Consider the following 26,130-nt stretch of genomic DNA (forward strand, 5'->3'; position numbering starts at 1 on the left):
AATATAATTATATTAATATATTATTAATATATTATCTATAATATATCATATATTAATATATATATATATATATATATATAATCAAATTCTCCCACAGCTCTGTGGCCGCCGCCTCCAGCCCCATCATTGTTGTCTGGATCACTTACTTCTCATGTCTTTGATCCTCGTCCTACTGCACATGTAAATGATTCTACCTCGGGAAGCCAGGGTGACCCTTTAAAAATGCTGGCAGGATGATTTACTTGCCTAAAACCCAGTAGTGGGCTCCCATTCTTTGGGGACAGAGTTCAGAAACTCTAAGGTGACCCCCAAGCCTCCACCTGGTCTGGAGTCTCTCTGCTGTTCTTGGCTTCCACCTGTGTCATCTGCTATCCATCCTGGCCTCTTTCTCTTCTCTCAAAGCCTTTGCACTCTCTGGTGCTCAGTATTCTTCAGCATCACTTCTTGAACCATCTCCTCACCTTTAACCTACTTCTCCCACCCGTCTTCCAGATCTGCACCCAGGGAACTGCTTCTTAACTGTAGAGGAATTTGAATCCATCAACATGGCTACTCTCGAAAGGGATCATAGCCAAAGACCTAGGTCTGTGTGATCCACACTTTCAATCCCTCTGGCTGGAATCCAGACACACCTGTAGTACTCACCTTTAATCCCTCCCCCCAAATGAAGGGGGATTAGTTTGTCGAAGGAAGCAGGGAAAGTGATCTCCAATTGAGTGGCAAATCAGAGACAGATTTGATAGAATGAGTCAAAGACAGGATAGGCCCAGTTCTCATGTGAACAGACAGGAAAGGGAGGCTACTGAGGTGTCAGGAGGGGAGGGCAACTCAGTGAGTGCCCCTCAGTTCAGTTCAGACAACGCATTGGAGTTCAGCTGAGTTCAGTGCAGTGCAGTTGAATTCAGTTTTTTTTTTTTTCAGTCAGCTCAGTCAGTGAAGTTATGTTTGCAAAACTAAGGGCCAGTTTTTCCAATTCAGTGAGGAGCTGAAGACAGCCAGTTTGAATCAGTCAGCTTGGAGAGGAGTTTGAGCCAGAACGGCAGAGATGAACCAGCCAGACTTCAGAAAGAACTAGAAAGGGGGAGCTTATTCAGCAGGAAGCCTCTGAGACGACAATTACACAATTACGTCTGGCGAATGAAAGTTACGTTCACACTCAGCCTTCCACCACGAATCCTTTGTTGAGTAACTCTATTATTCTTCAACTTTTCTGTTCTATTCTAGTATGCAATGTAACAAAATATGCTGAATTATTTATAAATAACAAAAGTGTACTCGTCACAGTAATGGACATTTGTAGTTCAGGATCGAGATGCTGATCCATGTGTGGTGAGAGCCCATCCCCCACAGACCATCCTTCTTTCACTTCTGTCCTTCCTGACAGAAGGAGAAAGGATCTCTCTGGGGTCTCTCTTATGAGGACATTCGCCACATTCACGAGCAATCACCTTTCAGAAGCTCATCTGGGGGCTAAGACTTCGGCATACACATTTGGGAAGACACATGTGTTGCCCTTTCTCTGTACAGCGTGCATGGCTATTGTGACTCTGCAGGTATTCCAAAGGTTTTGTAATACGTATTTCCCACATGAACTGTAATCTCCCTGGAGTCAGGGGTATGTTTATCTTGTTCGTGGCAGTACCATCAGCATCTCTCATAGTTAACAGACATAGCAATAGCATTTAATAAATACATGTTGAAAGGACTCGGGGGGGGGGGGGCGGGAGAGGTGGCTCGAGAGGTGGCTCAACGGTTAAGAGCACCGGCTGCTCTTCAAGAGTTCCTGAGTTCAATTCCCAACAACCACATGGTGGCTCACCACCATCTGTAATGGGGTCTGGTGTGTCTGAAGACAGCTACAGTGTACTCATGTGCATAAAATAAATAAATGAATCCTTTTTTTAAAAAAAAATAAAGAATGGAAGGATAAATAAATGAATGTATTAAAAAGTAAAATCAAGGATTTTTTAGAATGTACTAATTACTGAACTTTGGGGAAGGAGCCTGAATGAACAAGTGCTCTCTTTGTCCTCCAGGGGGAGACATTCCTATCAGAAGTGGCAAAGGCCATGATCCTGCAGAGAATTCTGAGATGGAAACTAATTTACTTTTCAGGCTGCTAGAACTGCTTCAGACAATCTGATCTCTCTTTTACTAAGACACTCCACATTAGTGTGGGCCAGATAGTCTCAAACTGTGGGTCTTGACCCCACAGGGGTTGCCCAAGACCATCAGAAAACACAATTTGTAACTCTTTGTAATCTGTAAATCAGATTGCAGTAGCAAAATTACAAGTTCTGAAGTAGCAATGACATAATTTTATGGTGGTGGGTCACCACACGAGGAACTGTGTTAACCACTAGGAAGATTAGGAACCACTGGTATAAACCAGTCAATCATACCAGAAAGTGGGTGTTTTAAAATCTCATTTCCCTGGGCTGGAGAGATGGCTCAGCGGTTAAGAGCACTGACTGCTCTTCCAGAGGTCCTGAGTTCAAGTCCCAGCAACCACATGGTGGCTCACAACCATCCGAAATGAGATTGAATGCCCTCTTCTGGTGTGTCTGAAGACAGCTACAGTATATTCATAAATAAAATAAATAAATCTAAAAAAAAAAAAAAATTTCCATAGGCAAGAAAGAAAAACCTTTCCTGCAAGGGTTCACCCACTTTAGTGTTACCAAATAATTAAACTGCAATTCTTATGTTCTTGAGGAAAATGTAGCATGTATATGTTATTTCAATATTATCATTATGTTAATTGAATTTTTACTGTAATTCTTCAATATCCCGCAAGCATTCTTTCTCTACGAAGATGTTTTAAAATTATTTCTTGTTGTGGAAAATATTGGGATTCTATAGAACAAAATAAAGGCAATTTTCACTAAAAAAAATAATAACTCATTAATTTTCCTGAGTCCTGGAGAAAATGAAAAAGAAAGCAAAAAGAAGCAGCATTTGAATGTTGAGAGGGTGTTTGCCTCAGGCGGTTTCTGAAAGACGCCTTTGTTTAATCCTGAGGCGTCTTGGGAGTCTCTCCAGCTACACGCTAATACTGCTCTGCTCTAGTGGGGTAACTCAGCCTAAGCCTGCATCCTGTCTCCTTCCAACTTTCTCTTTATTCTTAGTTCCCAAATCTCCTTTTCAGTTTTTCCCTGATTTGACCTCTGAGCCTCTTTCTCGGCTAAGAGAAGACAGTCTCCTGTCCCCGTCTTTGGGAGGTCACTTTTCCATAGTTCAGATTACCTTGTATCTGTCGTATGCCTGCTATCTTAGTTGTGGTTACTATTGCTGTGATGGACATTGTAGTCAACAGCAACCTGGGGAAGGTTTCTTTGGCTTACAGATCCTGAGTCACAGTTCACTGAGGGAAGCCAAGGCAGGAACTCAAACCTGGCAGGAACCTAGAGGCAGGCACTGACACAGAGGCTGTGGAGGATGCTGCCTGCTGTACCTGATGCCTGGCTCAGGCTACTTTTGTTTTGTTTTTTTCCATGTGGCCATATTGTAAGCACATGTTTAGTTTTTTTCCTTAGGAATAGATTTTTTTCATACAATAAATTTTAGTTACAGTTTCCCTTCTCCCAACTCCTCCCAGATCCTACCCACCCCCACCCAACTCTCTCTCAGAGAACACACTGAAATATATAATAATGGATAATAACAATAAATAATTAAAAACAAACAAACTGGAATAGGACAAAACAAACAGAAGAAAAAACAGCCAAAGAAAAAGCATAAGAAACACATACAGGTGCCTAGGTGCACACACACACACACACACTCAGACACACTGAAAACCCATAGAAACAAAATTGGAAACCATATAATATTTAAGTAAAAAATGTGTAAGGTTAACAAATAAAAACCTAGACAAAGCACTCTGACAAAACTCTCCCAAGGTATGCTGCGTTTATTTTGTCTTGGCCGTCTGCTGCTGGGCATGGGGCTTGCCCTTAGTGTTATTTGTACCCAGTGAGACTCTTTTCAGAAAACTAATTTATCATTCCCGAGTAGTCATCATATCCCGAGATAGCTTCTAGGTTAGGGATGCGGTCTAGTGTCTACTTCCTCTCCGAACACTGGAAGCCCATCTGACTTAGCTCTGCGCAGGCTCAGTTCATGCTGCCACGGTTCCCTGCCCTGCGCAGGCTCAGTTGATGCTGCCACGGTCACTGAGTTCATCGATGCATCGATCATCCTGTGTCTAGGCGGTCTCTGTTCTCTGGTGTCTTCCATCCCTCTTGGATCTTATAATCTTTCTGCCTTTGTTTCTGCAGTTTCCTGAGCCCCGAGGGGAGGGATTTAGTGGAGACATCCCATTTATGACTGTCTGAGTGTTCCAAGGTCTCTTACTCTGCATATTGTCCAGTTGTGTCTACATTTGTTCCAGTCTACCGTAGGAGGAAGCTTCTCTGATGATGACCGAGACACTGATATATGTACGCCAGAGCATTCCTTTAGCAGAACAATATATTTATTTGGTTTTTCTCTACATCCATGATGTGTCTAGTCTTAGGCTCTTGGCCATCAGGGAGGTAAAGGGCATAGATTCCATCTTATGGAGTGGCCCTTAAATCCAGTAAGACATTCATTGGTAATTTCCAAACATTTACGTTATTGTTGTACCAGCATATCTTGCAGGCAGTCACCTGTAGTGTGAAGTTTTTGCTACCCCACTTTAAGCTCTGGGTGGACCTCGCTACCAGCCCCGCCCAGGTTCCCTCGGATCCACGAATGAAACACACACACACTCACACACACAATTAGCTTATATTCAACCTGCCTTATTGCCTTAATTATTAGGCACTTCTAAACTCCCATGGACAGCATGTCCTTCCTAATACTCTTACCTCATCATCCTAAATCTGCCCTAAACTTTAGTTGCTCAGTTACTTTCTCCTTGTTCAGCAATCCCAAACTGCCCTCCACTTATTTGCATTTCTAATCTCCGGTCTGGGAAAGTGGCCTATAGCCACTCCTCCCAAGATTTTACATGGCTGGTCACCTTTTCACTCTCCAAAACATGGTGAAAATACCACCCCCTTTTTTTTTTTTACCCGTATCTCTTAGTCTACCTGTGGGGACTCAGAAGTCCTGCTCCTTGCCTTCCACCCAGCAATTGGCCCCTGGTATCTTTATTGATCAATCAAGAACCAGTTGGGGAAAAGGACCGTAGCATCAGAACCACTCCCTACATCCACCATTGTAGATGAAAGGGTTTGTAGCTGGGTCGGTATTTACTGTTCTCCTTTGGTAGCATGCAGAGGACCTTCTGGTACCATGAACACTAGTCAGCAGGGGGGAAGGCTCTAGGTGAGAAGCAGCTAGACTTCTCTGTGTTCAGTGAGTTATTGAAGACCTCCGCAGAGGGGAGACCCTCACTCAAGTCTCAGAAAGTCGCAACCACCCAGTAATCTGCTCGAGACACCACGTACTGGAGCAATAGCAAGGTTTATTAGGGCATGTGACAGCTAGCTGTCGGTCAATTCGTATGCCCACGCAGGAGCTGAATTGACCCCGACAGCCAGTTTGAGAGGAGTTTTTAAGGGGGAAAACCACAAACCAAGGAATGGGGAGGGGGCTCATGGTTGTTAAGGTGGCATAACATACAAATAGCGGAACATTCCAAAGGAACCCAACCTACGTGAGTCAGGATCAGGTGAAAACTCTCTGTACGCTTATCTTTCTCAAGAATGTGGTCCTGCCCTGTCACTGTGGCCTTGCCCTGTCACTGCGGTTCTCAGCTTGGTTCCCAGCTGGCTAACTTGCATTCTAGCCAGTTCCTGTAACTAGCCTGTCCACATTCCCAATTTGCTTCATGGCTCTGTTTCTCAGAAAATTTTCCATGTCCTTATAAAGAAAGCCTAAAGAATATTTCACATGTCCAAAAAGGATTCTATATGCCCAGTATCTATAATTTTTCACTCTACATTATGTGTCTTCAGCAATATAGGGTGGTCATCAGTTTGTAGAGAAGGATCAATAGCTTCGGCGATAGGCTGAGTTGTGTTTCCATGGAGCCCCTTTGGACAACAACTCAGATGAATCCATTCCCAGCACTGGAGGTTTCATTTGGTGGGGAGAGATGTTGGGGTTTGATTTCTTACTGTACCCAGGACCACCAGCCTTGGGGTGGCGCTATGGCTCAATCTTTAATTAAGAAAATGCCCTACAGGCTTGCCTACAGCTTGACTTCCTGGAGGCATTTTTTTTTTCTCAGTTAAGTTTCCTCCTCTCAGATGACTCTAGTACAAACTAGAGAACAGCTTGATATAGCATATAAAACTTCTCTTCACAAATAGGGCCTAAGTTTTGTGAATCTACCCTTGGATTAGGTGTTCTCTGATCCCACTGTATGGGTTGGTAAACGGAGGCTGAGATGCGGAATGCAACTTGCTCAGAATTGGAATGTTGGTTCCTACTGTGCTTACGTGGTCTTATGTTGTGTTTAAATATAAATAATTACATTAGCACTCAGGAGGCAAAGGTGGGAAGATCTCTGTGAGTTCAAGGCCAGCCTGGTTTGCAAAATGAGTTCTAGGACAGCCAGGGATGCACAAAGAAACCCTGTCTCAAAAAAGGTTACATGAAGCCACAACTCTAAATATTAAGTAAGTTCAGAGAAAGGTAAACTATGTTATTGTGTTATTAGCTGGGAAAGTTATTATCCCAGCTAGCTACATGACACATGGATCCTAATTTTTCACTCTATCCTGTCAATTTTGACCCATCCCTTCTCCCCTCAAATTCCTTTGGTTTCTGTTCTTTTGGTGATAAGAGCATTTGGAAAAAAGTCTCTCCTTACATTTAAATATCTCTAGGAAGGACATGGGAAAAACTGCCACCAGCATTAGACATGTGACTCTGAAGAAGGCGGTCTGAGGTGGGGGTGTTTTTTATGAGTTTGGCCAGAGCCCAGAAAACTGTTGTCAAAGGCGTTCTGCTGCCACTTAGAAGCTTGCAAAGCAGAATTCCTCTCCTCCAGCTTCTGGTCACTCCAGAGGATCTATGTGAAACTAGGAGAATAGTTGGAGACAATAAGAGAGGATGAACAGATTGTTTTGCTCCTAAAAGGATTTACACATGTGACTTAAAAGGCAAGACATCAGATTTGTATGCGGGTTCACTCCCATGGCCTCTACATGGTCTGGATACTAATAACCCAAGTTGATTGCCACTAGCAGCAGTGGGTACAACCATAACAGCATTATCAAGTTTCCAGCTCAAGTTCATGCCCAGGTCTGAAAATAGAAACACTAGTTAGACTGTCTGCCAGTTAACACCATCTACCGGGCCCTTCTTAAGGACAGAATTAAAATTAACATGGGGGAAAAGACCTAAAAGTCTTATGGGAAATGCAGCACGCAAAACACAAACAAAACAAAAAACAACCCCCCCCCAACTCATAAATTGTTTCTATTCAAACTACAAAGGACAGAATTAACTACTACAATGAGCACATAGGGATGAAATTCAGATGTGGAACGCACAGGTCATAGACTGTGGTCAAATGTAACTTTGTTCTTTTGGCTTTTAGCATCTTTTCAAATGTTTAACCTAGGAGCTGCGCTTACGTTATCTTCCTTGGTTCCTGAACAGAAAAGTACATAGACCTTTACCGTTTGGTTTATTCTCTGACAATTAATCTTTTACAGAAAAGTCCCTTGAAATTAAAAAAAAAAAGTCTAGATTTAGTAATTAGAATGTTTCTAGGGAGCCAGGTAGTGGTGGCACACTTGGGAGGCAGAGGCAGGTGGATTTCTGAGTTCGAGGCCAGCCTGGTCTACAGAGTGAGTTAGGACAGCCAGGGCTATACAGAGAAACCCTGTCTCGAAAAACATAAACAAAAAAAAAAAAACAAAAACAAAAACAAAACAAAATGTTTCTAGGGAGCCAGGCGGTGTGGCGTACACCTTTAATCTCAGTACTTGGGAGGCAGAGGTAGGTGGATTTCTGAGTTCGAGGACAGCCTGGTCTACAGAGTGAGTTCCAGGACAGCCAAGGCTATACAGAGAAACCCTGTCTCGAAAAACCAAGAAAAAAAATACTCTTCTTGCCAGGCAGTCGTGGTGCACACCTTTAATCCCAGCACTTGGGAAGCAGAGGCAGGCAGATTTCTGAGTTCGAGGCCAGCCTGGTCTACAAAGTGAGTTCCAGGACAGCCAGGGCTATACAGAGAAATCCTGTCTCGAAAAAAACAAAAACAAACAAACAAACAAACAAAAACAAAATGTTTCTAGTCTAAAATGTTAGTCATATTCTCAAATCTTCATGCTAAGGTATTAATCAGTCCAAGACTAACTGCTCTCTCCTTCCCTTAGTGGGGCCATGGCTGGTGGCCACCAGCCTTCAGCTTTCTCCTAGATTACTGACATCTGCCTCCACCCACACCACCAAAGCTCTCCTCCCATTAGCCTGCTGCTATTCCATCTGCTTGTGTAAAAGCAGGAGGAAGCAGGATGCCGGAATCCAGAGGGCTGCTCTTTGGAAGGTCAACAGATGATAGAAGCTGATTTTTCCCCCTTGAGGCTTTTAACTATTCTTTGGAGATTCCCGTCAGCAAAGCCCCCATAAGTAAATGCATTTCGCTTAGAGAGACATGGAAGTGCAGATCTACAACAAACTATGGATTTTAGGCTTCCTTCCTCCCTAACTTCAGCTATCTGGTTCCCCCATGCCTCTCGACTGCTCTTTAGGCAACTCTGTGTTGCCTGTCTGTTACGAGGCCCACAAGGAACTGAGATGTGCATTCTCTGCAGCTGCAGCCCTCTCCCACTCACAGGCAGAAATAATAATGTCGTTATTGACTCGACAACATCAGGGAACACCTTTCAAACTCTCTGGTGCCAAAGAACCTCATTTTCTTGAGAAGAAAGAAATCTTTGAATGGAAGGTCAGGTGGGAGTCAATAGCACTAGTTTTCCCTTTGAGGCTCTTCACAGGCCTCCCTCCCGAAGGCCTCCCTCTTACAGGCCTCCCTCCTATGTGCTCTTGGTTTCATTTTGGGTAGAACTATTCTTCAGCATGGGCCTTGTACATAAAAACCTTGTTGACACAATCATCCTTTGTCTCCCAATCCCTAATAAAAAGGAACTACACTTCATCTCTGTCCCCTGAAAAACTGAGACCCCAGGAAGTAAACACTCAGTAAATGGCTCAACAAATCCATAGTAATGTCTCCAAGACACCTCAAAACAACCTGGATGGGCAGTCTATTTTATCACCACTGACAAAATGCAATCACTCATACATTTATAAAATACTGAGTTTTTTTCATAACCTAAAATCTTTAGTATTTACCACTCAATAAATCTGGGGATTGCGTTGGGGAAAGGGAGAGTAACCATCAGGGCAAATAATTGTCTTCTCAGAAAAAAAATCCCCAGTGCAGCAGGAATTATAGATTGTTTTTTTTTTTTATTTACTAGTTTGTCTGAAAAAGAAAAAAAGAAGAACGCTGGGCGGTGGTGGCGCACGCCTTTAATCCCAGCACTTGGGAGGCAGAGGCAGGCCGATTTCTGAGTTCCAGGCCAGCCTGGTCTACAGAATGAATTCCAGAACAGCCAGGGCTACACAGAGAAACCCTGTCTCGAAAAACCAAAAAAAAAAAAAAAAAGAAAAGAAAAAGAAAATCAAGAACAACCTAAAATTGAAAAAATAACAAAAGCAATACTAGATTTTAATCGTGACAAAAAGTCAATGCTTTACAAACAGATGATGCTATAAAGATTTCACGTTACTATTCTAATTTTTCTGTATGTTTGAATATTTTTAACAGAAGTAATATTAAAATTTTAAGTTGAGAATTGTTGTCCTTATCTTTCTTCAGGAAGGTCGCTTGCTTTGTCAGTTATGTGACGCTTGTACTCTAAATGGGTGGTGCTAAGCAGAGAAGACTTTGGGCAGGAGGTGTCAGGACAGTTTGCAGATACAGACTCTGGGAGGCAGACTAGTGGGGATGCCCTAGTCCACACAGACGCAGACTTACAGAATAGGGTTAAAATTCGGGATTTTTCTTCACCATTGGAGCAGGTCGCGAGGTCAGAAGCTATGGATGAGCTAGTGATCGCGGCCACGCCCACCGCTTATAGGCGGCGACTGAGGAAGGCGGGCCCACTCCTTAAGAAAGTTTAAGAACCGTCGCCTTCCACAGTCTGCGCAGGCGCGCTCGGCTTGCTCACATTGGCCAGCGCGCAGGCGCCTACGCGCTCGCCGTCTGGCGCTGTAAACCCGGGGCTGCCGCGGGCCGCTTCTGCTTCCGGGTCACGCCTTGACAGCGGCTTCCCGGCCCGATCTGCCCCGCGGTTCGGTGAGTGCGGCCGTGGGTGCGGGACGGTATGAAGCCAGGCCCCCACAGCCGGTGCTTCGCAGCCTGTTAACGCCCCTTAGCCGCCTGCCCGGGCTGTGTGCCTCTGGACCGGGCCGCCGTTCCTGGTCTTCGCGGGTGGTGGGGGCAGGGGCCGGTCGGCGCCCCAGGGTGCAGGCTGAGGCTCCCGGGACTCGCCCAGATTGCTGCGAGCGCCCGGGGCTCCCTGCGGCAAGGGACGCCGCAGTCCTGGCATTTACTGCCGTGGCCCCCGCCCCTCTCTGCTCGTCCACATCCGGCAGCTGTGAGCCTCCAGCTGTCCGCTTCGTGGGGTTGGGAGCCTCCGGCCAGGCCCAGGTCACCGCGGGGTCGAGGTTCGGACCGGCCCAGAGCAGGGTCTGTTGGGTCTGTTGAGTGTCTTTGTGCATTGCTTTAAAAAAAAAAAAAGCTTTCTGTACATTCCATAGGGAGAAAAAAACCAGGGCATGGGGCAAATAAATGAGTCACAGCTGAGGAAAGGACCCTCCGGGGGTCAGACTGAAGAGTTGCTGGCCACGGGAAGGTAGATTATCTTGATCTATCCTGACAGCAGATGCTGTCCTCGCTGAAGGCACACAGTTTCACCTGGAGCTTCTGGGTATTTAGAGTTCTTAGCCTGGAATCCAGGAACACCGGTGAAATGAGTGCAGGGTTTAGTGTCATCTGTTTAATGTACCAGAAGTGTACCACGTCAGGCCAAGCCTTCTGCTTTAGATACTGTGGGCTTTGTCCCTGCTGTCCAGCACCATAGCTGAAACCCGGACTGTGCCTTTGCGCCCACCCCTGACCCCATGCCCTTTTGTCCCTTTTGTTACAAAGTTTAAGAGGATTTGCCGAATTCTAAGCAGCCACTACCAAGCCATACCCACAGCCCCGTATACTTTTCAGACAGCTATAAATGGCTACTGATTAGCAAAAAGAAAATACTAGAGTTTATACTACATCATCGAATGTATAAAGGGATACCCCAGCACAAAAGCAAACACACGTTACAGAATCATCGAAGATATTTTTCAGATTTGCGCCTCTTAGTAGTTGCACGTGTAATTACAAAAAAAATTAGTAGCTTCTGTAGTGAAAGCTTTTGCTTCTGAGTCACACCTTGACAGCAACTTACCTAACCCAGGGGTTTGGTGAGTGCCATCCTGGGTGCTCGGCAGTGTGATGACAAGTCAAATATGAACTTAACAGATTTATACTGAGGACCATCATGTGCCAGCACTACTTAAAAAAACAAAAAAACCCTCCCATTGCCTTTACTCTTGGGGAAGGGGTTGATACTAAGAACATAGATTCCTAAGCAAATACTCCAAAGACTTGGAACTGTTTATTATGCTTTCTCTCCCGGTGTTTTTTTTTTTTTCCCATAAGAATGCACCACCTCATTTTAAGATGTGTCATTTAACAAGTCTTCTGTAGTTACAGCTTTTGTTGCAGTTGAGACTAAGTTTGTTGAATTGGTTTCTGTCACCTGTCATCCTAGAACTCTTCTGCCATAATGTAGCTTCTTTCTTCCTTTCTTTCTTTCTTTCTTTCTTTCTTTCTTTCTTTCTTTCTTTCTTTCTTTCTTTCTTTCTTGTTTTGGTTTTTGTTTTTTCGAGACAAGGTTTCTCTGTGTAGCCCTGGCTGTCCTGGATCTCACTCTGTAGACCAGGCTGGCCTTGAACTCAGAAATCCGCCTGCCTCTACCTCCCATAGTGCTGGGATTAAAGGCGTGCGCCACCACTGCCCAGCCATAACGTAGTTTCAATACACGTGCACAACCGTATTTCTCGGACCTTTGGCTAGTCAGTTATTAAATTGTTTTTATTTTAAATCCGATTATTACCCACAGCTGAAAGGATTTTTTTTTTATTGGCTTGAAGCTTTAAAGATTTATGTTGATTCCAGAGTGGTTGGTTGTATGCTTACTTTCCCCCTTAATCTAGAATGTTACTTTATTTCTTGTTTTCCCCCCCCTTTTTGAATATTTGAAAATATTTCACAGATGACTTACCATCAAGATAGGTTTATCCCATCGCCTCCCGTTCCTCACAGGTAGCACACATTTTCGTAGTCTGTCAAGCAGCCAGCATTTGTTAAATATCTGCATCGTTTGGGATGCGGTGGCTGGCTTTACCGAGCAGAGAAGACGAGAAACGATGGTGCGGGCATACGTGTACTGTAAGGCAAGGATGTCAGGAACCTCAGGTGCTACCGATACTAAATAGCAGCAGTTCAGAGCAGGAAGAGAGTGGCGTGCTCTCTTAGGCCTTCAGGAGCTCTTACTCGGTGCTGGCCTTGAAGGCCGTGTAGTGCTCCAGGAGGATCTTGTCCTAGTTGAATCAGAGAGTAGAACGTGGGACCCAAGGATCGGAGTGTCCGGGTTTGCTTAACATCCTAGCAGCTGTTATAATCTCGTGCCTTACTATCCCAGGAGGTGACACCGATTAATCGCTAATATTCTTGGAGTCTGTTTTTATAGTGGGGACCCCTCAAAAAAAAAAAAACCGCTTAACCGTAAGGAGAGGTAAATCACTCAGTGATACTGTATGTGTCTAACTTGTTTCAGGCAGTTTGGAGCATGTGAACATCCTCTGAGCCTTGATGAGTTCCAGCATGTGGTATATTATGCAGAGCATTCAGAGCAAATACTCCCTCTCCGAACGCCTGATCCGAACAATCGCCGCCATCCGCTCCTTCCCACATGACAACGTAGAGGAGCTCATCAGGGGGGTGAGTGGGCTGCTGGCAGAGCGGACCTCTGAAGGGGCGGGGCGGGGCGGGGTGAGGGGCGGGGCGGGGGGCTGGGGAGTCCCTGCTAATCACTGTAGATTTTCAAGCTGCCACCTTGGTTTGGCATGTACTCCGTGCTCCGTGTTCATTGGTGGTTTTAGCCTGATTATTAAAACATGTTGTCCCTAATTATGCTTCACCTGTGTTCTCCCTTTCACTGTCCGTCCCCTTATAAAATATGTTCTAGAAAGCCCTCCTCCCGGGGTTTGGTTTGGTTTTGTACAATCTGCCCGGATGTGATGCATGCACGGGGGTGGGGGGTGGTGTGAACGCCACGCAGCTCAGGGCCTTCTGAACGTGTTTTACCTCTGGTAGCAGGAGGCACGCAAAGGGGTCGGGGGTCAGCTTTTAACTCCTCGGAGGTTTCCTTCAAACCTGGGTTAGAGTGTTTAATGGGGAGATTTCACTTTCTTGCTTGGTTACAATAGCTACCAACCAGTTCCAGTGCCCCAGAAGACACCATCCCCTAAAGTGTGTGGTAATTACAGATTAAGAAAATTAGAGACTGGAGAGGTGGCTCAGTGATTGCATGTGAACCCATAGCAGGTCGCTCCAGGGGACGTGAGGCCATGCAGAAAATTACACAGGGACACACACACACATAATCTAAAGCAATTCTTGGTTGGTCTTTTTTTTTTTTTTTTTTAAGAAAGGAAACAGGTTCTCTGCTGTCTAAGCACAGCTCTCTACAGCCCTGCCCCATGGCAGGTGCCCTAGAAAAGTTTGGTGCCCTTCCCCCTTTGAGGAGAAGTAACAGAATGATGTTTTAGAACCTGTAACCATGCAGTCACTCTGCATCTCACGGTTTAAAACACCTTGAGGATCTTCTGTGTCAGTGCAGTTCTGTAAGTGCTTCAGAGCTGCACCCCGCCAAAGGAAGGCGTGCGGACAGCTCGTCCTCAGCAGGCCAGGCTGGGAGACTCCGGAGTAGAAACTTAGTCCAGCACCGCTGCTGAGTCACTGGGCTTTGGTTTGAATGCCGTACTTTGAATCTTTCTTATCAGACTCGGAACAGTGCTGAGACTCAGGCTGCCATGAAGAGTCTACAGACAGAGCAGTAAGATGGCCTTAGAGTTGGTGAATTGACAAATTCTCCAGTTGACAAAAAGAGCCAAAGTTCTGGCCTCAGTCTGACAGACTAATTTTTATGACTTTCAGAGCAGGGTGACCGTAGACAGTAGGTAGACGGTCTCTTTAAGGTCATGTCCTCAGAGGTGTCCAAGTGGCCATTTTGGCAGGCTATGTTGTAGAGAAACTTAATAGCTTAATCCAGGGAACTGTGCAATACATGCATGCCTGGTGCCTGAGGAAGCCGTGCTAGGAATCGAACCTGTGTCCTTCACAAGAACAACAACTGCTCTTAACCACTGAGCCAACACTCCAGCCTCTGCTCTGGGGAACTAACTTCCTTTTCTTCCTCTTCCATATTCCCTTGGTTTGAGTATTGAGTCTCATTACTAGAGTGATGGGTACCTGTAGTTAGGTATATTCAGGCTTAGGAATCCCCTCTCTAGTCGGTGAGTTCTGTGTCTTCTGAACTCCTTCCCACAGGGAGCAGATGTGAACTGCACGCACGGCACACTGAAGCCCCTGCACTGTGCCTGCATGGTGTCCGACGCTGACTGTGTGGAGTTACTCCTGGAGAAGGGAGCAGAGGTGAGTGACGTTTTCAATGCTTCTACATTCACGAGTCATAAAAACTTGACCCTCATGTTTTCTTAGACTTTCTCTCTGCACCTTCCAGCTTACTTTGTAATTCATAGTGACATTAGCACTTACGTTACTAAAGCAAGGTGTGACCGACCATGAATCCATATGAGTCCAAGATGGTTCTAAGGATCTTATCCCTTTGCCTTTCTTGTTTTCCCTGCACTTAAGCTGTACACGGCTCTGGGAAGGAGTTTTGATGTCTTTCCTTCCCTGCCTCCCTCCTGGGCTGGTCATGTTTCCATTACTCCTCTCCTGTTGACTATCCAGTTACAGAAGTACAGAGGCTTCTCAACTCTGATTAATTTTAAGCCCTGTGAGACAGTCTTAGACATGTGAGATTCTGTAGATATTGCCATGGGGCTGACCATTCCTCAGGATCTGGTCACTTGTGCTTCCCCCCCCCCAACCCCCAGCTATTTTTAACATAACTTGGTCTAATTGTCTTTGTAATATATCTTAAGATAAAAATCCAAAATTAATTTTTGAAAGTGGATTCTTGATATTGGCATGAAGCCGCATAATGTAAAGAATGATTAAAAGAATAGACTCTGTGACCCCAGCCGTGCTGCTCAAGTATTCCCCTGTGACCCTAGCCGTGCTGCTCAAGTATTCACCTGTGACCCCAGCACTGGGAGGGCTGAGTCAGACAGACTGCAAGCTGGACTCCAGCTTGGATATATAATAAGACTTTGTCTGAAGCTGACCATCCCTCATCCCCAAAACCATCTCTCATCCCCAAAAGGACTTTGGAACCAGATTTTATGGATTCCAATTCTGACACAATTCCCCACCTATAAAAAGGGTGTGTAATACGGTTGGAAGTGTTGGGATTGCTGGCTTGCAGCTGATGTTAAACAAATACATGACAAATTAATGTGGCAGCTTTGTTGGTGATCAGCCCTGAAGGTGGCATATGCTGAGGTTACAAGCCATCAAGCCAGTGTGACGTCCCAAACACATTGGACAATAAGCTGAAGTACCCAGTGCCACCATAGCACCTCCATACAGCCATGATGTTCTCTGTCTATAAGTTTGTGATTAAACAAACCAGTTATAGTCTATAATGTTGTGATTGACCTGTTTGCAATGTAAGTGACCCTGAAGTGAAAACCCGGTTATACCCTGAGTGATTAATACCAGTGACCAGACTGAAAGTGAGGCTTAACGAAACAAAACAGTTAACTCCATTAGATGGTTTGGTTTTGCTTTATTGCATTGTATAGTATGGTGGTTTGAATAGGTTTGACCCCCATAGACTCTTGTTTTTGAATGCTTGGCCCATGGGGAGTGACTTTATTAGAAGTGTGGCCTTGTTGGAGGAAGTATGTCTCTGTATAGGAGGGCTTTGCGGTCTCATATGTTCAAGCTAGGCTAGTATAAAACACAGTAGTCTCCTGCTGCCTGTGGATCAAGATGTAGAGCTCTCAGCTCCTTCTCCAGCACCACGCCCGCCTGGATGCTGCCATGCCTCCCGCCATGATGATACTGGATGGAACCTCTGAAACTGTAAGCCAGCCCCAATTAAATATTTTCCTTTATAAGAGTTTCCTTGGTCATGGCTTTTCTTCACAGCAGTGAAAACCCTAACTAAGACAGGAGTTGGTACCAGGAACTGGGATAGTGCTGTGATAGGCCTGACAGTGCTTTTGTTTGGAAGGATTCGGATTTTGGGACTGTGGATTAGGACGGCAGTGGGATGCCTTAATTGTGACTTAATGAGTCATACTAGTAAGAACAAGGAAGACAGTTGTACTGAGGGGGATTTGATCTGAGGTCCTGGCTCAGGAGGTTTCAGAGGAGAAGAATTTTAATGTGTTGCCTAGAGATTGTTTTTGTGATACTTTGGTAAAGAATGTGACTGCTTTTTGCCATTGTCTGGGACAGTCTGCTTGAGGCTAAAGTGAAGAGATTCATATTAATCGAATTAGCAAATGAAACAGCCTAACCTCAGCTTGGAAGCATGTGGTTCAGTCCTTGAAGAACATTTTGATGAAATGTAGCAAGCTTAGAAAAGGAAAAATAGAAAATGTATAGTTTGAGGATTAAAAGGACACCAAGAAGTGGGATGGAGCTAAATCCTGTGTTCAAGGAGACTAGTGGGTTAAAGATATTAAGTGGAATTGAGGGAGTGGTGACCTTGGAACAGGATCCCGCCCAGCTAAGCTTCCATCCTGTGAAAAGGAATGATAGGAAAGTCTAGGATCAGGTGTGATGGTACACACCTCTAATCCCAACACTCAGGAGACAGAGGCAAGCAGATCTCTGAGTCTACAGATCACGTTCCAGGACAGCCAAGCTGAAGGAGTTGAAAAAGAGAAAGCTGGTAATAGAAAAGGGGGATCGTGTTCCAGCCCCCAGAAAAGCAACAGAACTCGGCTGCTTCAGCCATGTGGCTCTGGTTTAGAGTCAAGAGTAGAAGGCATTACTGGGACAGTTGATGCTGGTTAACTGGAAGTAAGAAATTAGTGGTGAGTAAAAGAGACCAGCATCACTGAGGTGAAATCTTCTGGGAAGTGTTTTCTGAGAGCACAAAGAAACTGTGTTCAGAGATAGCCAGGGTTGCACCTTGTGCTGCAGCTGTACTTGGTAAAGTGTAAGAGTCATCCAGGTGGTACTGATTTTGAAGGCATGAAGGGGTCATGAAGAGCAGCTGAGGCTTGGGACTGTGAGAGGCCAGGGAAGGCCATTGGTGAAAGTAGGGCCTCAGCTGCAGTTGATGGCCCAGGACTGAAGGGGTCACGCAAAGGATTTGAGGCTTGGCACCATGAAGAGAGCCTATGAGAGGCTGTTGGTGAAGCCTAGTTGCAGGGGAAGATCCCAACATATTGGAGATGCCAGTACCGTGGGCTGATCACCAAGAGCAGCAACAGCAGTGGAGTCAACCAGAGCCTAGAGCGCTACACAAGGCAGAGCTGGAGAAGTGACCCAAGCCCTTTGGAGGAGCCCAGAAGATTGTGTGTGAATCCCAGATATGTTGGAACAAGAAGCTGTAAGGTTGAAGTTGCCTTGGAGACCCAAGATACCAGAGCTGTGGGAGACCTGCTGAGGAAAGCTGCTAAGGGGAGTGCAACCAGCCCAGGAGAAAGAGCTATGTTGCAATCAACAAAGCTGAAAGAAGATGGAGATGCAGAGTTTTGAGTTTGCCCAGCCGGTTTTTGGTCTTGCTTTGTTTCTGTATTTCCTCACTATGACGTTTTGGAATGGTAATGTATATCCTATGATCTATATCCTATGATGTTGGAAGTATGTGATCTGCTTTTTGATTTTGATATTATAGAGATTGCATTAATTAAGAGATTGCATGAATCTCAGAGCATCCTTTGAACTTTGGACTTTTAATTTTAAACACTGCGAGACTGTGATAGACTATGGGGACTTCTGAAGTTGGAGTAAATGCGTTTCACACTGTGTTATGAGTACAAGCCTGTGGGGGCCAGGGAATGGAATGTGGTGGTTTGAATAGATTCGGCCCCATAGAGTCATGTAGTTGAACGCTTGGTCCGTAGAGAGCGACATTATTAGGAGCTGTGGCCTTGTTGGAGGAAGTACATGTCTGTGTGGGTGGGCTTTGAGATTCCATATATATACTCAAGCTGTGTTTAGTATTAAACACGGTAGTCTCTTCCTGCTGCCTGTGGGTCAAGATGTGGAGCTCACAGCTCCTTCTCCAGCACCACGCCCGCCTGGGTGCTCCCATGCTGCCCGCCATGATAATGGACTGAATCTCTGACACTGTAAGCCACCTCCAATTAAATGTTGTCCTTTATGAGTTTCCTTGGTCATGGTTTCTCTTCACAGCAATGGAAACTCAAACTAAGACATAGGGTGTGAAGGAGATCTTAAGCCCTCTGTAAATTAGGAATTTGAGATAATGATAGTTTCAGGGAGGCAGCTGCCATCTTAGCACTGGAAGTTTGTGCTCTTCCTGCCAATGAGGTCATCTGAGCCTCTGTAGGGTTAAAACACAACAAAGTGAAAGGACAGAGTTCTGTCTTCATCACTTTTCCTTCTGGTTACCATTAATCACAAGATAAGTGTTAGGGTAAGTTAATGCCGAATTTCTCTCAAAGCAGTATTGCAGACTTGGACTTCATCCTTTCCTCCTTCCTCCCTACTCAGGACAGCGACACTAATAAGCAGAGAGGTAGACACTAGGTAGTCTGATAGCCAGCCCCAGTCAGACAGTTCTCTATGTCTTTCATCTCATCTTGCTTACCAGGACTTCCAGGAAACTAGATGCACACTACCTTATTGTTGAAAGCATTGCATGACAAAGACAGTGGGAAAATTGGTACAGGATTCTTTGCCAGCCCCTTCCTTCTCCACAGTAACCTGCCCAGTATAAAATAGTTCCTTCCTTTCTACAGGTCAATGCCCTGGATGGTTACAACCGAACAGCCCTCCACTATGCAGCAGAGAAAGATGAGGCTTGCGTGGAGGTCCTGTTGGAATATGGGGCAAACCCCAATGCACTGGATGGCAACAGAGACACCCCGCTTCACTGGGCAGCTTTTAAGAACAATGCTGAGTGTGTGCGGGCTCTCCTGGAGAGCGGGGCCTCTGTCAATGCCCTGGATTACAACAATGACACGCCACTCAGCTGGGCTGCCATGAAGGGAAATCTCGAGAGTGTCAGCATCCTTCTTGATTATGGTGCTGAGGTCAGAGTCGTCAACTTAAAAGGCCAGACACCCATCTCCCGCCTGGTGGCTCTGCTAGTTAGAGGACTGGGAACAGAGAAGGAAGACTCCTGCTTTGAGCTCCTCCATAGAGCTGTTGGACAGTTTGAATTAAGGAAAAATGGCATCATGCCACGAGAAGTGACCAAAGACCAGCAGCTGTGCGAAAAACTGACTGTGTTGTGCTCAGCACCAGGGACTCTTAAAACCCTCGCCCGCTATGCTGTGCGCCGCAGCCTGGGTCTCCAGTACCTGCCTGATGCAGTGAAGGGTCTCCCCCTGCCAGCATCTTTGAAGGAGTACCTGTTACTCTTAGAGTAGCCTGGAGGAAACATTTCTGCCATCATGCAGACAACTCTGGGTGAGGTTTTCTTTGCAGTACTGTCTCTTTGTTGTGGAACACAGAAAAGAACTTGTTTCTGTTGTGTGGTTTATAGATTCTGAGGCAACACATATCAGTAATGTATGTACCACCTCCCCTCCCATACCAAGCAACCCAACCAAAAAATTTACCTCACTTCTGTTTCCTGTTTCATTGCTTAGTTGCCTTTTTATATTCAACCCTGCAAAAGAAGTCTTCCCCAAGTCCTCTGTCGGAAACTTTAGTCAGCAGTGTAACTCTGTTTCCTAGGCAGATGTAAAGTACTTAGATTACGTGGTTTCCCTCTGGGGCCATGGTGTAGCATTGTGAAAGAGTTCCTTCGGAAAAGTTCTAGTTGATCTGAAGTTTAAGAAATCCACTCTCCAATTAACAAGAATTATGTTCCAAGGATGAGTGCTTAAACTTCAGACAGGGTGTGGATTCAGAACCTGGCATTCAGGAGCACTGGCTCTTTCCCATGTGGTACCCAGGGGTTAGTCATCCAGCAGTGGGACTTCACAGGGATATCTGGCTGCTCCCCATGAGAAGAGACACAAATTCCCAGCAGTCTCAGGATTGCCGGGCCAGCCTTCTAATGCGGCTCTTTCCCTGAAAGCTTCTTTGCACTAATGAGCTGAACAAATGTCCTGTACCTCGATTAAGGCCTCTCTAGTAAGGGTGGAGAGTGGGCAGCACTACCTTCTCCAGAGAGCTCCGTTCCCTAAGAGTTTGCAGTTGGTTTTTTCCTCCTCTTGGAACCTTTGCTTTTTGTTGAGCTATAGAAAATGGTGGGGTAAGTGGAGCCGGGGACGGAATACAAAAGCGGTTCTTTGGCACTGGCCCGCCTACCCTAAAAAGACCCATTTCTGTGAACAATGCTCTTCCTTTTCATGTTCTTAAACTAGATGAAGTTGATTTTGACCTTAAGTGATCTGTATGCAAGTTTGGAAGTCACTTTTTAAAAAGCTGGCTGGAGACGACACCCAAATGAATAGGACCTTCTGACGCAGCCAGCTCAAAAAGTGTGCCTGCTTTTGTTTTTGCTGTTGCTGGGGTTTGCCCATTTGAAAAAAGAATAAATAATTCTAAAAGCAAATTTGGCAACTTGCAGTTTCTACGTTTCTCTGCTTCCTCTTCTGCCCATTTATAAGAAATTGCTAGCTCTTTTGCTAGCTCTTCGGCATGCCTTTCCTACTCCTCCCAACAAGTGATTGTGGACAGGAAAGTGAGGATGTGGTATGCAAAAGGCCTCCACTTCCCAGAATCCCCCTACCCCAGAGAAGAGAGATGTTGCAAGTCAAGTTTCCAAGGCTGAGATCCAGTACTGCAGGCAGCACCTCTCAGCCTAACAGGAATATTAAATGCTAAAGCCCGACTCGACCCACCAAGACTGAATTAGTTCAGAATGGAACTTGGCACTGCCATTCTGAAAGGCAGCCAGGCCCGTTCTGCTCTTCAGCGTGCTTGGGAACCACTGAAGATGCCCTTTCCTTTCTCATCACTGACACCCGTGGTACTTGGGAACAAGATGTCTGCATGGGCTCCGTGTTTTCTCAGGCACTTCCTAATTAGTCAGTGGCTACTAATGCATCTGGTAGACACAGCCTCACCGGTCTTTGACTGTGGGAAGACAGGATGTGGTCCTTGTCTACATTTGTTATCAGATCTTTCTGTGATCCTGAAATACCGTTCTTTGTGACCTGTCACTTTTCCTCTGACTGTCAGTGAGGACAGCTGCCCTTGTGACCCAGTGTGCAGAGCTCCCCCTTTCTTTCTCCCAGTCTGTGGAGTTGGTCAGGCCTGGGTAGCGTGTGAGGAGCGGAATGGTTTCCAGATCAGTTTGACTGGGACTAAAGAACCGGTGCAGCAGTTAAGGGCACTTGTTGATCTTGCAGAGGACCTGGCTCAGTTCCCAGCACCCACATGGTGGTTCAGCACCGTCTGTAGTTCCAGTTCCAGGGGACCTGACACCCTCTTCTAACCTCTGTGGGCAGCAGGCATGTATGTGGTACACATACTGACAAGCAGGCAAACACTCATAAACATTACACATAAAGTAAAGCTTAAAAAAATTATTTTGAATCCGCTATCCCAGGGCATAGTGTACAGAAAGCCTCCACTTCCCAGAATCCTCCTACCCTAGATGTTTCTCTTCGTAGCCCTGGCTATCTTGGAACTCACTATGTAGACCAGGCTAGCCTTAAACTCATAGAGATCCTCCTGCTTCTGCCTCCTGAGGGTTTGGGATTAAAGGTGCCACCACACCTGGCTTGTGTGTGTGTGTGTGTTTTAAAGATCAGTTTGACTCCCGGTTTGTTGCTAAAATTTAGACATCACTCTGAGACAGTGTCCTCGTCTCTGAAGAGGATGGTAACATGTAGAATGCCTATCACAGCACTTGGTGTTTAATGTTAATTTCTCTGGCCTTTAAAGTATGCCAATGAGTATTTCAGCTGCCTTAACTTCAGACTGTGACAACAACAGCCTATTTAGAACTGCTGAGAAGGATGTACAGTAGTCTTTCAGATAGCCAGATACCTATTGCAATACTGTGAGTGTCTTTCCTGCTTCAGCAGGCAAGAAGAAAGCTGTATGGATTGGGAGGAGTAGGCTTATGTGCAACTGAGTCACAGTCTGGTGTGTGGAGGCTAATCTTCACCGCAAATTAAAAACAGGACATGCTCCTGTCAACCTGGAGTATAGTTTATAGTCCCAAGCCTGGAGCCCAACTGCAGTGGACACTTGAGTAATGAGGGTACAGCTTCTGTTGTCAGATTTTAGCTAAGTAAGATTTGACGTCTCTCCGAAACAGATACACATACTCCAACCAACGCAGGCTCAGAACGGGTGTCTCTATTGTCCAGGCTTACAAAATGGACATGTCTTCCCCACAGAGGAGCTGCCAGAATCCTGCTGATTTGAGCGGAGATTGTGGGATGGCTAGGAAAAGGGAAGCTGGGTAGTGGGTGTGTGACCGAGAACTAAGCCCTCACTTCATGCTCGGAGACAGGCCATCGACCATAGAGACGATAGAGACCAGTAGGGGACAAGCCGCGGGCCAGCCCATGTGTTCTGGGTACACCAAGGGGTGCTACAAAACCCCCAACAACAAAAACCCTGTAGCAAGCAGAAGTGCACGCAACAGTCACGTGTGCTGCTCTCTGAGGAGCTCTGTCTGGGTGGGGACACAGGGCTGACAGTGCAGTCCCCTTGGGAAGACGGATAAGAACAGGAGGGCCCAAGGCACAGTGGCAGCTGGCATTTATTAGTGTAGTTCCACTTCATCACTGTGGTACAAGTGAGGGACCTAAGACTCTTTGTTATCACAAAGAAATAAATAAAGCTGATTTTTAGGAAAACTCTTGAGTAGCTGAAATCTAGCAGGAGCACTAGAGAGATCCAGCCTGTGTGACAGATGAAGCTGGGGGGGTTGGGAAGGACAGCTACCTAGGAGAGTCACTCACCGCCCCTCCCCCAACTCCTGGCCACAGCTTGATCCTGGTTGCAGGTACAGAGTACAGGGAAACCTAGCAGGGGAGGGGGAGGGGCTAGAACACTGACGCCATGGACTTAAGATCTACCAGCCTGTGAGCTGACCATGATCAGATGATCTTTCCCCCTCACTCCAAACAAGTCTAGACAGCAGCTTCTCCAGACCGCTTCCTCGAAATGTGCTCCAGGTGGGCGTGGTCAGAGGTGTCCAGATCAATCTCGTACTTGGCTAGGATTTTGAGGATTGGCCTCAGCTTCAGCCACCACTGTTCTTTGGGGATTCGGTGCCTACAGAGAAATGAAGTAATGGTGAGGTGATATTGTACTCCAGTGAAGTTCTGCCAAAGGCTTATGGGAAGAAGGTAGGCAGAAGAGGCTGAAGTACCCACGGGTGTTACTACACAAAGGAAGCACTGGAGACTATTAACAGGCCATGGAAAGCAGGGCTGGGCAGGGAGCAGAAGGAAGAGGGCAGTTCTAGAATCCAGTAATGACTTACTCAAAATCTGTCTGGTCCTTCAGCTCAGTCACTGGCTGAAAGACCAGGGCCCTCTTACGCATCCCCAGAACGCAACCTGAGTCGGGAGTGTTGGCAAAGATCCGTCCTGGAATAAAGGATGGGTCAGTTACTCAGTCAACTGAGTAGTGGACCTCTGGAGGGGGTTCACCCTCCCGCCTCACATACCATTACGGTAACTCTCTTTGATTTTCCCAGACATCCAGTTCATAGCCTTAGCACCCATCTTAGTGGCAAAATTCCTGTCAAAGGGAGTTGGGCTTCCACCCTGAGGGGGAGAAAATCAGACACATTAGAGGACAGGATCCTAATGAAGCACAGATATCTAAATATACAGAAACAATGGGCCTTGGGTTAACAGGGTGGAAGTCAGACCATGGAAAGACACTCGGAGACACTGAAGGGACCTGATGTGAGCTGGCCTGTGATCAAGCACAGGGACGGTCAGTTAAAAATCACATGCTTCTCTTTATCCCACAGGTGACAGATCCCATTTCAGTCTGTCTACTTGCTAGTATGGCAGCTTGGCAGTCACCGTCAACACTGATATGGAAATGTCCTCTGTAACCCAACCTAGCCGTTCCAGGGAGGACCTCAGAATATTCTGTCAGTTTTTCTATGAACTAAGAGAAAGCAGGTAGAGAAGTGGGAGGGTAGAGGAAAAGGACATAGGTAGGACTCTGTGTGTGTGTATGTGTGTGCACATGCACACACTCATGCATACATACATACATACATACATACATATACATACACACATACATATCCATCCACCCAATAACACTCCACTCCCACAGGAGCTGTGTACCTTTCCTCAGCCCAAGATATTGGGAATTCTTTGTGGGTAGAGGAACATTGGTGCTTAAGAGGCAGGAATGAGCTGGGGCCATCTGGGTCTAGACCACCCAGCAATGATGCCAATCCCCTGAAGCCCAGTCAGTGGAGATGGAAGCCAAGATGAACACGCGCCTACACTCGTGCCTCAGGCTCATGGAAGATGAAGGTACGGTGGGAAAACCATCTTAAGTAGGCAGACTCAGCTCTAATTCTCATTTGGTAAGTGGTGTTGAAAATGTTTTTCTCTCTGACCCCATTTTCCTCATCAGAATCGCTGGTTCTCAACTAGAGTTCCCCTGGGGGACATCTGAGTGTCTTCAGAGATGTTTTGTTAACACTGACAGGGAGGTATGATTAACTGAGTGACCCATAGTATGTAGAGTCCAAGGGTGATGTTAAGTTCCTGCAATGCACAGAGCAGTCACCCAACAGCAAAGAACTAGCCATCTCCCTGTGGCAATGATGTCAAGGTTGAGGAACTACATCCCAAGCAAAGAGAATGGATCCCATCTCTAGGGCCGTGTGGGGGTTTGAGTAAGAAGGCCCCTATAGGCTCATACATTTGAATATTCCACCACCAGAGAGTAACACTATTAGAAACAATTAGAAAGATTACCCTGCCGGGCGGGGGTGGTGCACGCCTTTAATCCCAGCACTTGGGAGGCAGAGGCAGGTGGATTTCTGAGTTCGAGGCCGGCTTGGTCTACATAGTGAGTTCCAGGACAGCCAGGGCTACACAGAGAAAGCCTGTCTCCAAAAACCAAAAAAAAAAAAAAAAAAAGAAGGATTAGAAAGTGTGGCCTTGTTAGAGGAAGTCTGTCACAGTGCAGGTGGGCTTTGAGGTTTCATAAAGCCCAAGCCAGACTTAGTCTGTCTCTCTCTCTCAGCCTGTGGACTAGGATGTAGTGCTCAACTACCGCTCCAGACGGGCCGTGCTACCACCATGTGTGCAGCCATGTTCCCTGCCATGATAAGGAACTGAAAGTGCAAGCAAGCCCCTAATTAAATGCTTTCTTTTGTAAGAGTTGCCTTGGTCATGGTGTCTCTTCACAGCAGTAGGCCAGGGACTAAGGCAGGTTGTGTCTAAGATAAGGTTGTTTTGATGTTAGGACCCAACCTTGTTCTGTGGTAACAGGGAGGTAACTGGAGAAAGCCAGTGGGAGCTCTTTGGCTGTTGGGGGCTCTGGTAGCCAGTGAAGGTGCGACTGGGTGTCTCTTATTACCTGCTGCATGTGGCCAAGCACATTCTTCCTGCTGTCGAAAATGCCCTTCCCCTCCTCAGAGTACAGGTTGAAAATGAAGTCAGTAGTGTAGTTCTCATTGCATTTCTCATTCCTGCCAGAAAACCAGAAGCCTGGGAGTCCGTCCCTCCTCCCCCTCCCCCAGGGAAACCAGAAGTCTAGGAGTCTGT

General features: G+C 46.0%; 2 protein-coding genes across 4 annotated transcripts in view; one reads left to right on the forward strand and one right to left on the reverse strand.

Moving 5' to 3' along the window:
* Positions 1-10,227: 10,227 nt before the first annotated feature.
* On the forward strand, positions 10,228-20,969 carry Asb8 (ankyrin repeat and SOCS box containing 8). 2 transcript variants are annotated; one of them, XM_028789355.1, is made up of 4 exons: positions 10,228-10,312; positions 12,900-13,063; positions 14,675-14,779; positions 19,201-20,969. In XM_028789355.1, the coding sequence occupies exons 2-4, from the start codon at positions 12,935-12,937 to the stop codon at positions 19,831-19,833; spliced, it is 867 nt and encodes a 288-aa protein (XP_028645188.1). In that variant the 5' UTR covers positions 10,228-10,312; positions 12,900-12,934; the 3' UTR covers positions 19,834-20,969. The 2 variants fall into 2 exon arrangements, with proteins under 2 accessions (XP_028645188.1, XP_028645189.1); XM_028789356.1 differs by having other exon boundaries at positions 10,252-10,312; positions 12,904-13,063.
* A 2,148-nt stretch (positions 20,970-23,117) lies between these two features.
* The window catches only part of Pfkm (phosphofructokinase, muscle), a 37,618-nt gene continuing 34,605 nt past the window's right edge, over positions 23,118-26,130 (reverse strand). For both annotated transcript variants that reach the window (XM_028789343.1, XM_028789342.1), the window contains 4 exons: positions 25,943-26,054; positions 24,051-24,150; positions 23,865-23,970; positions 23,118-23,653 (listed from right to left, as the gene is read on the reverse strand). In XM_028789343.1, the coding sequence (XP_028645176.1) occupies positions 23,509-23,653; positions 23,865-23,970; positions 24,051-24,150; positions 25,943-26,054 (463 nt within the window). In that variant the 3' untranslated portion in view covers positions 23,118-23,508. The remainder of the gene's footprint in view (positions 23,654-23,864; positions 23,971-24,050; positions 24,151-25,942; positions 26,055-26,130) is intronic.

This window comes from Grammomys surdaster, unplaced genomic scaffold (genome assembly GCF_004785775.1).
Source record: "Grammomys surdaster isolate TR1022 unplaced genomic scaffold, NIH_TR_1.0 125818, whole genome shotgun sequence".
Classification (NCBI taxonomy): domain Eukaryota; kingdom Metazoa; phylum Chordata; class Mammalia; order Rodentia; family Muridae; genus Grammomys; species Grammomys surdaster.

What these genes read in the sequence shown, in the direction of transcription:
- Asb8 (XM_028789355.1), top strand. Translation starts at nt 12,935, where the DNA reads ATGAGTTCCAGCATGTGGTATATTATGCAGAGCATTCAGAGCAAATAC. An exon ending in TAGAGGAGCTCATCAGGGGG is followed by an intron (nt 13,064 to 14,674) that starts GTGAGTGGGCTG and finishes TCCTTCCCACAG; the next exon opens with GGAGCAGATGTGAACTGCAC. An exon ending in TCCTGGAGAAGGGAGCAGAG is followed by an intron (nt 14,780 to 19,200) that starts GTGAGTGACGTT and finishes TCCTTTCTACAG; the next exon opens with GTCAATGCCCTGGATGGTTA.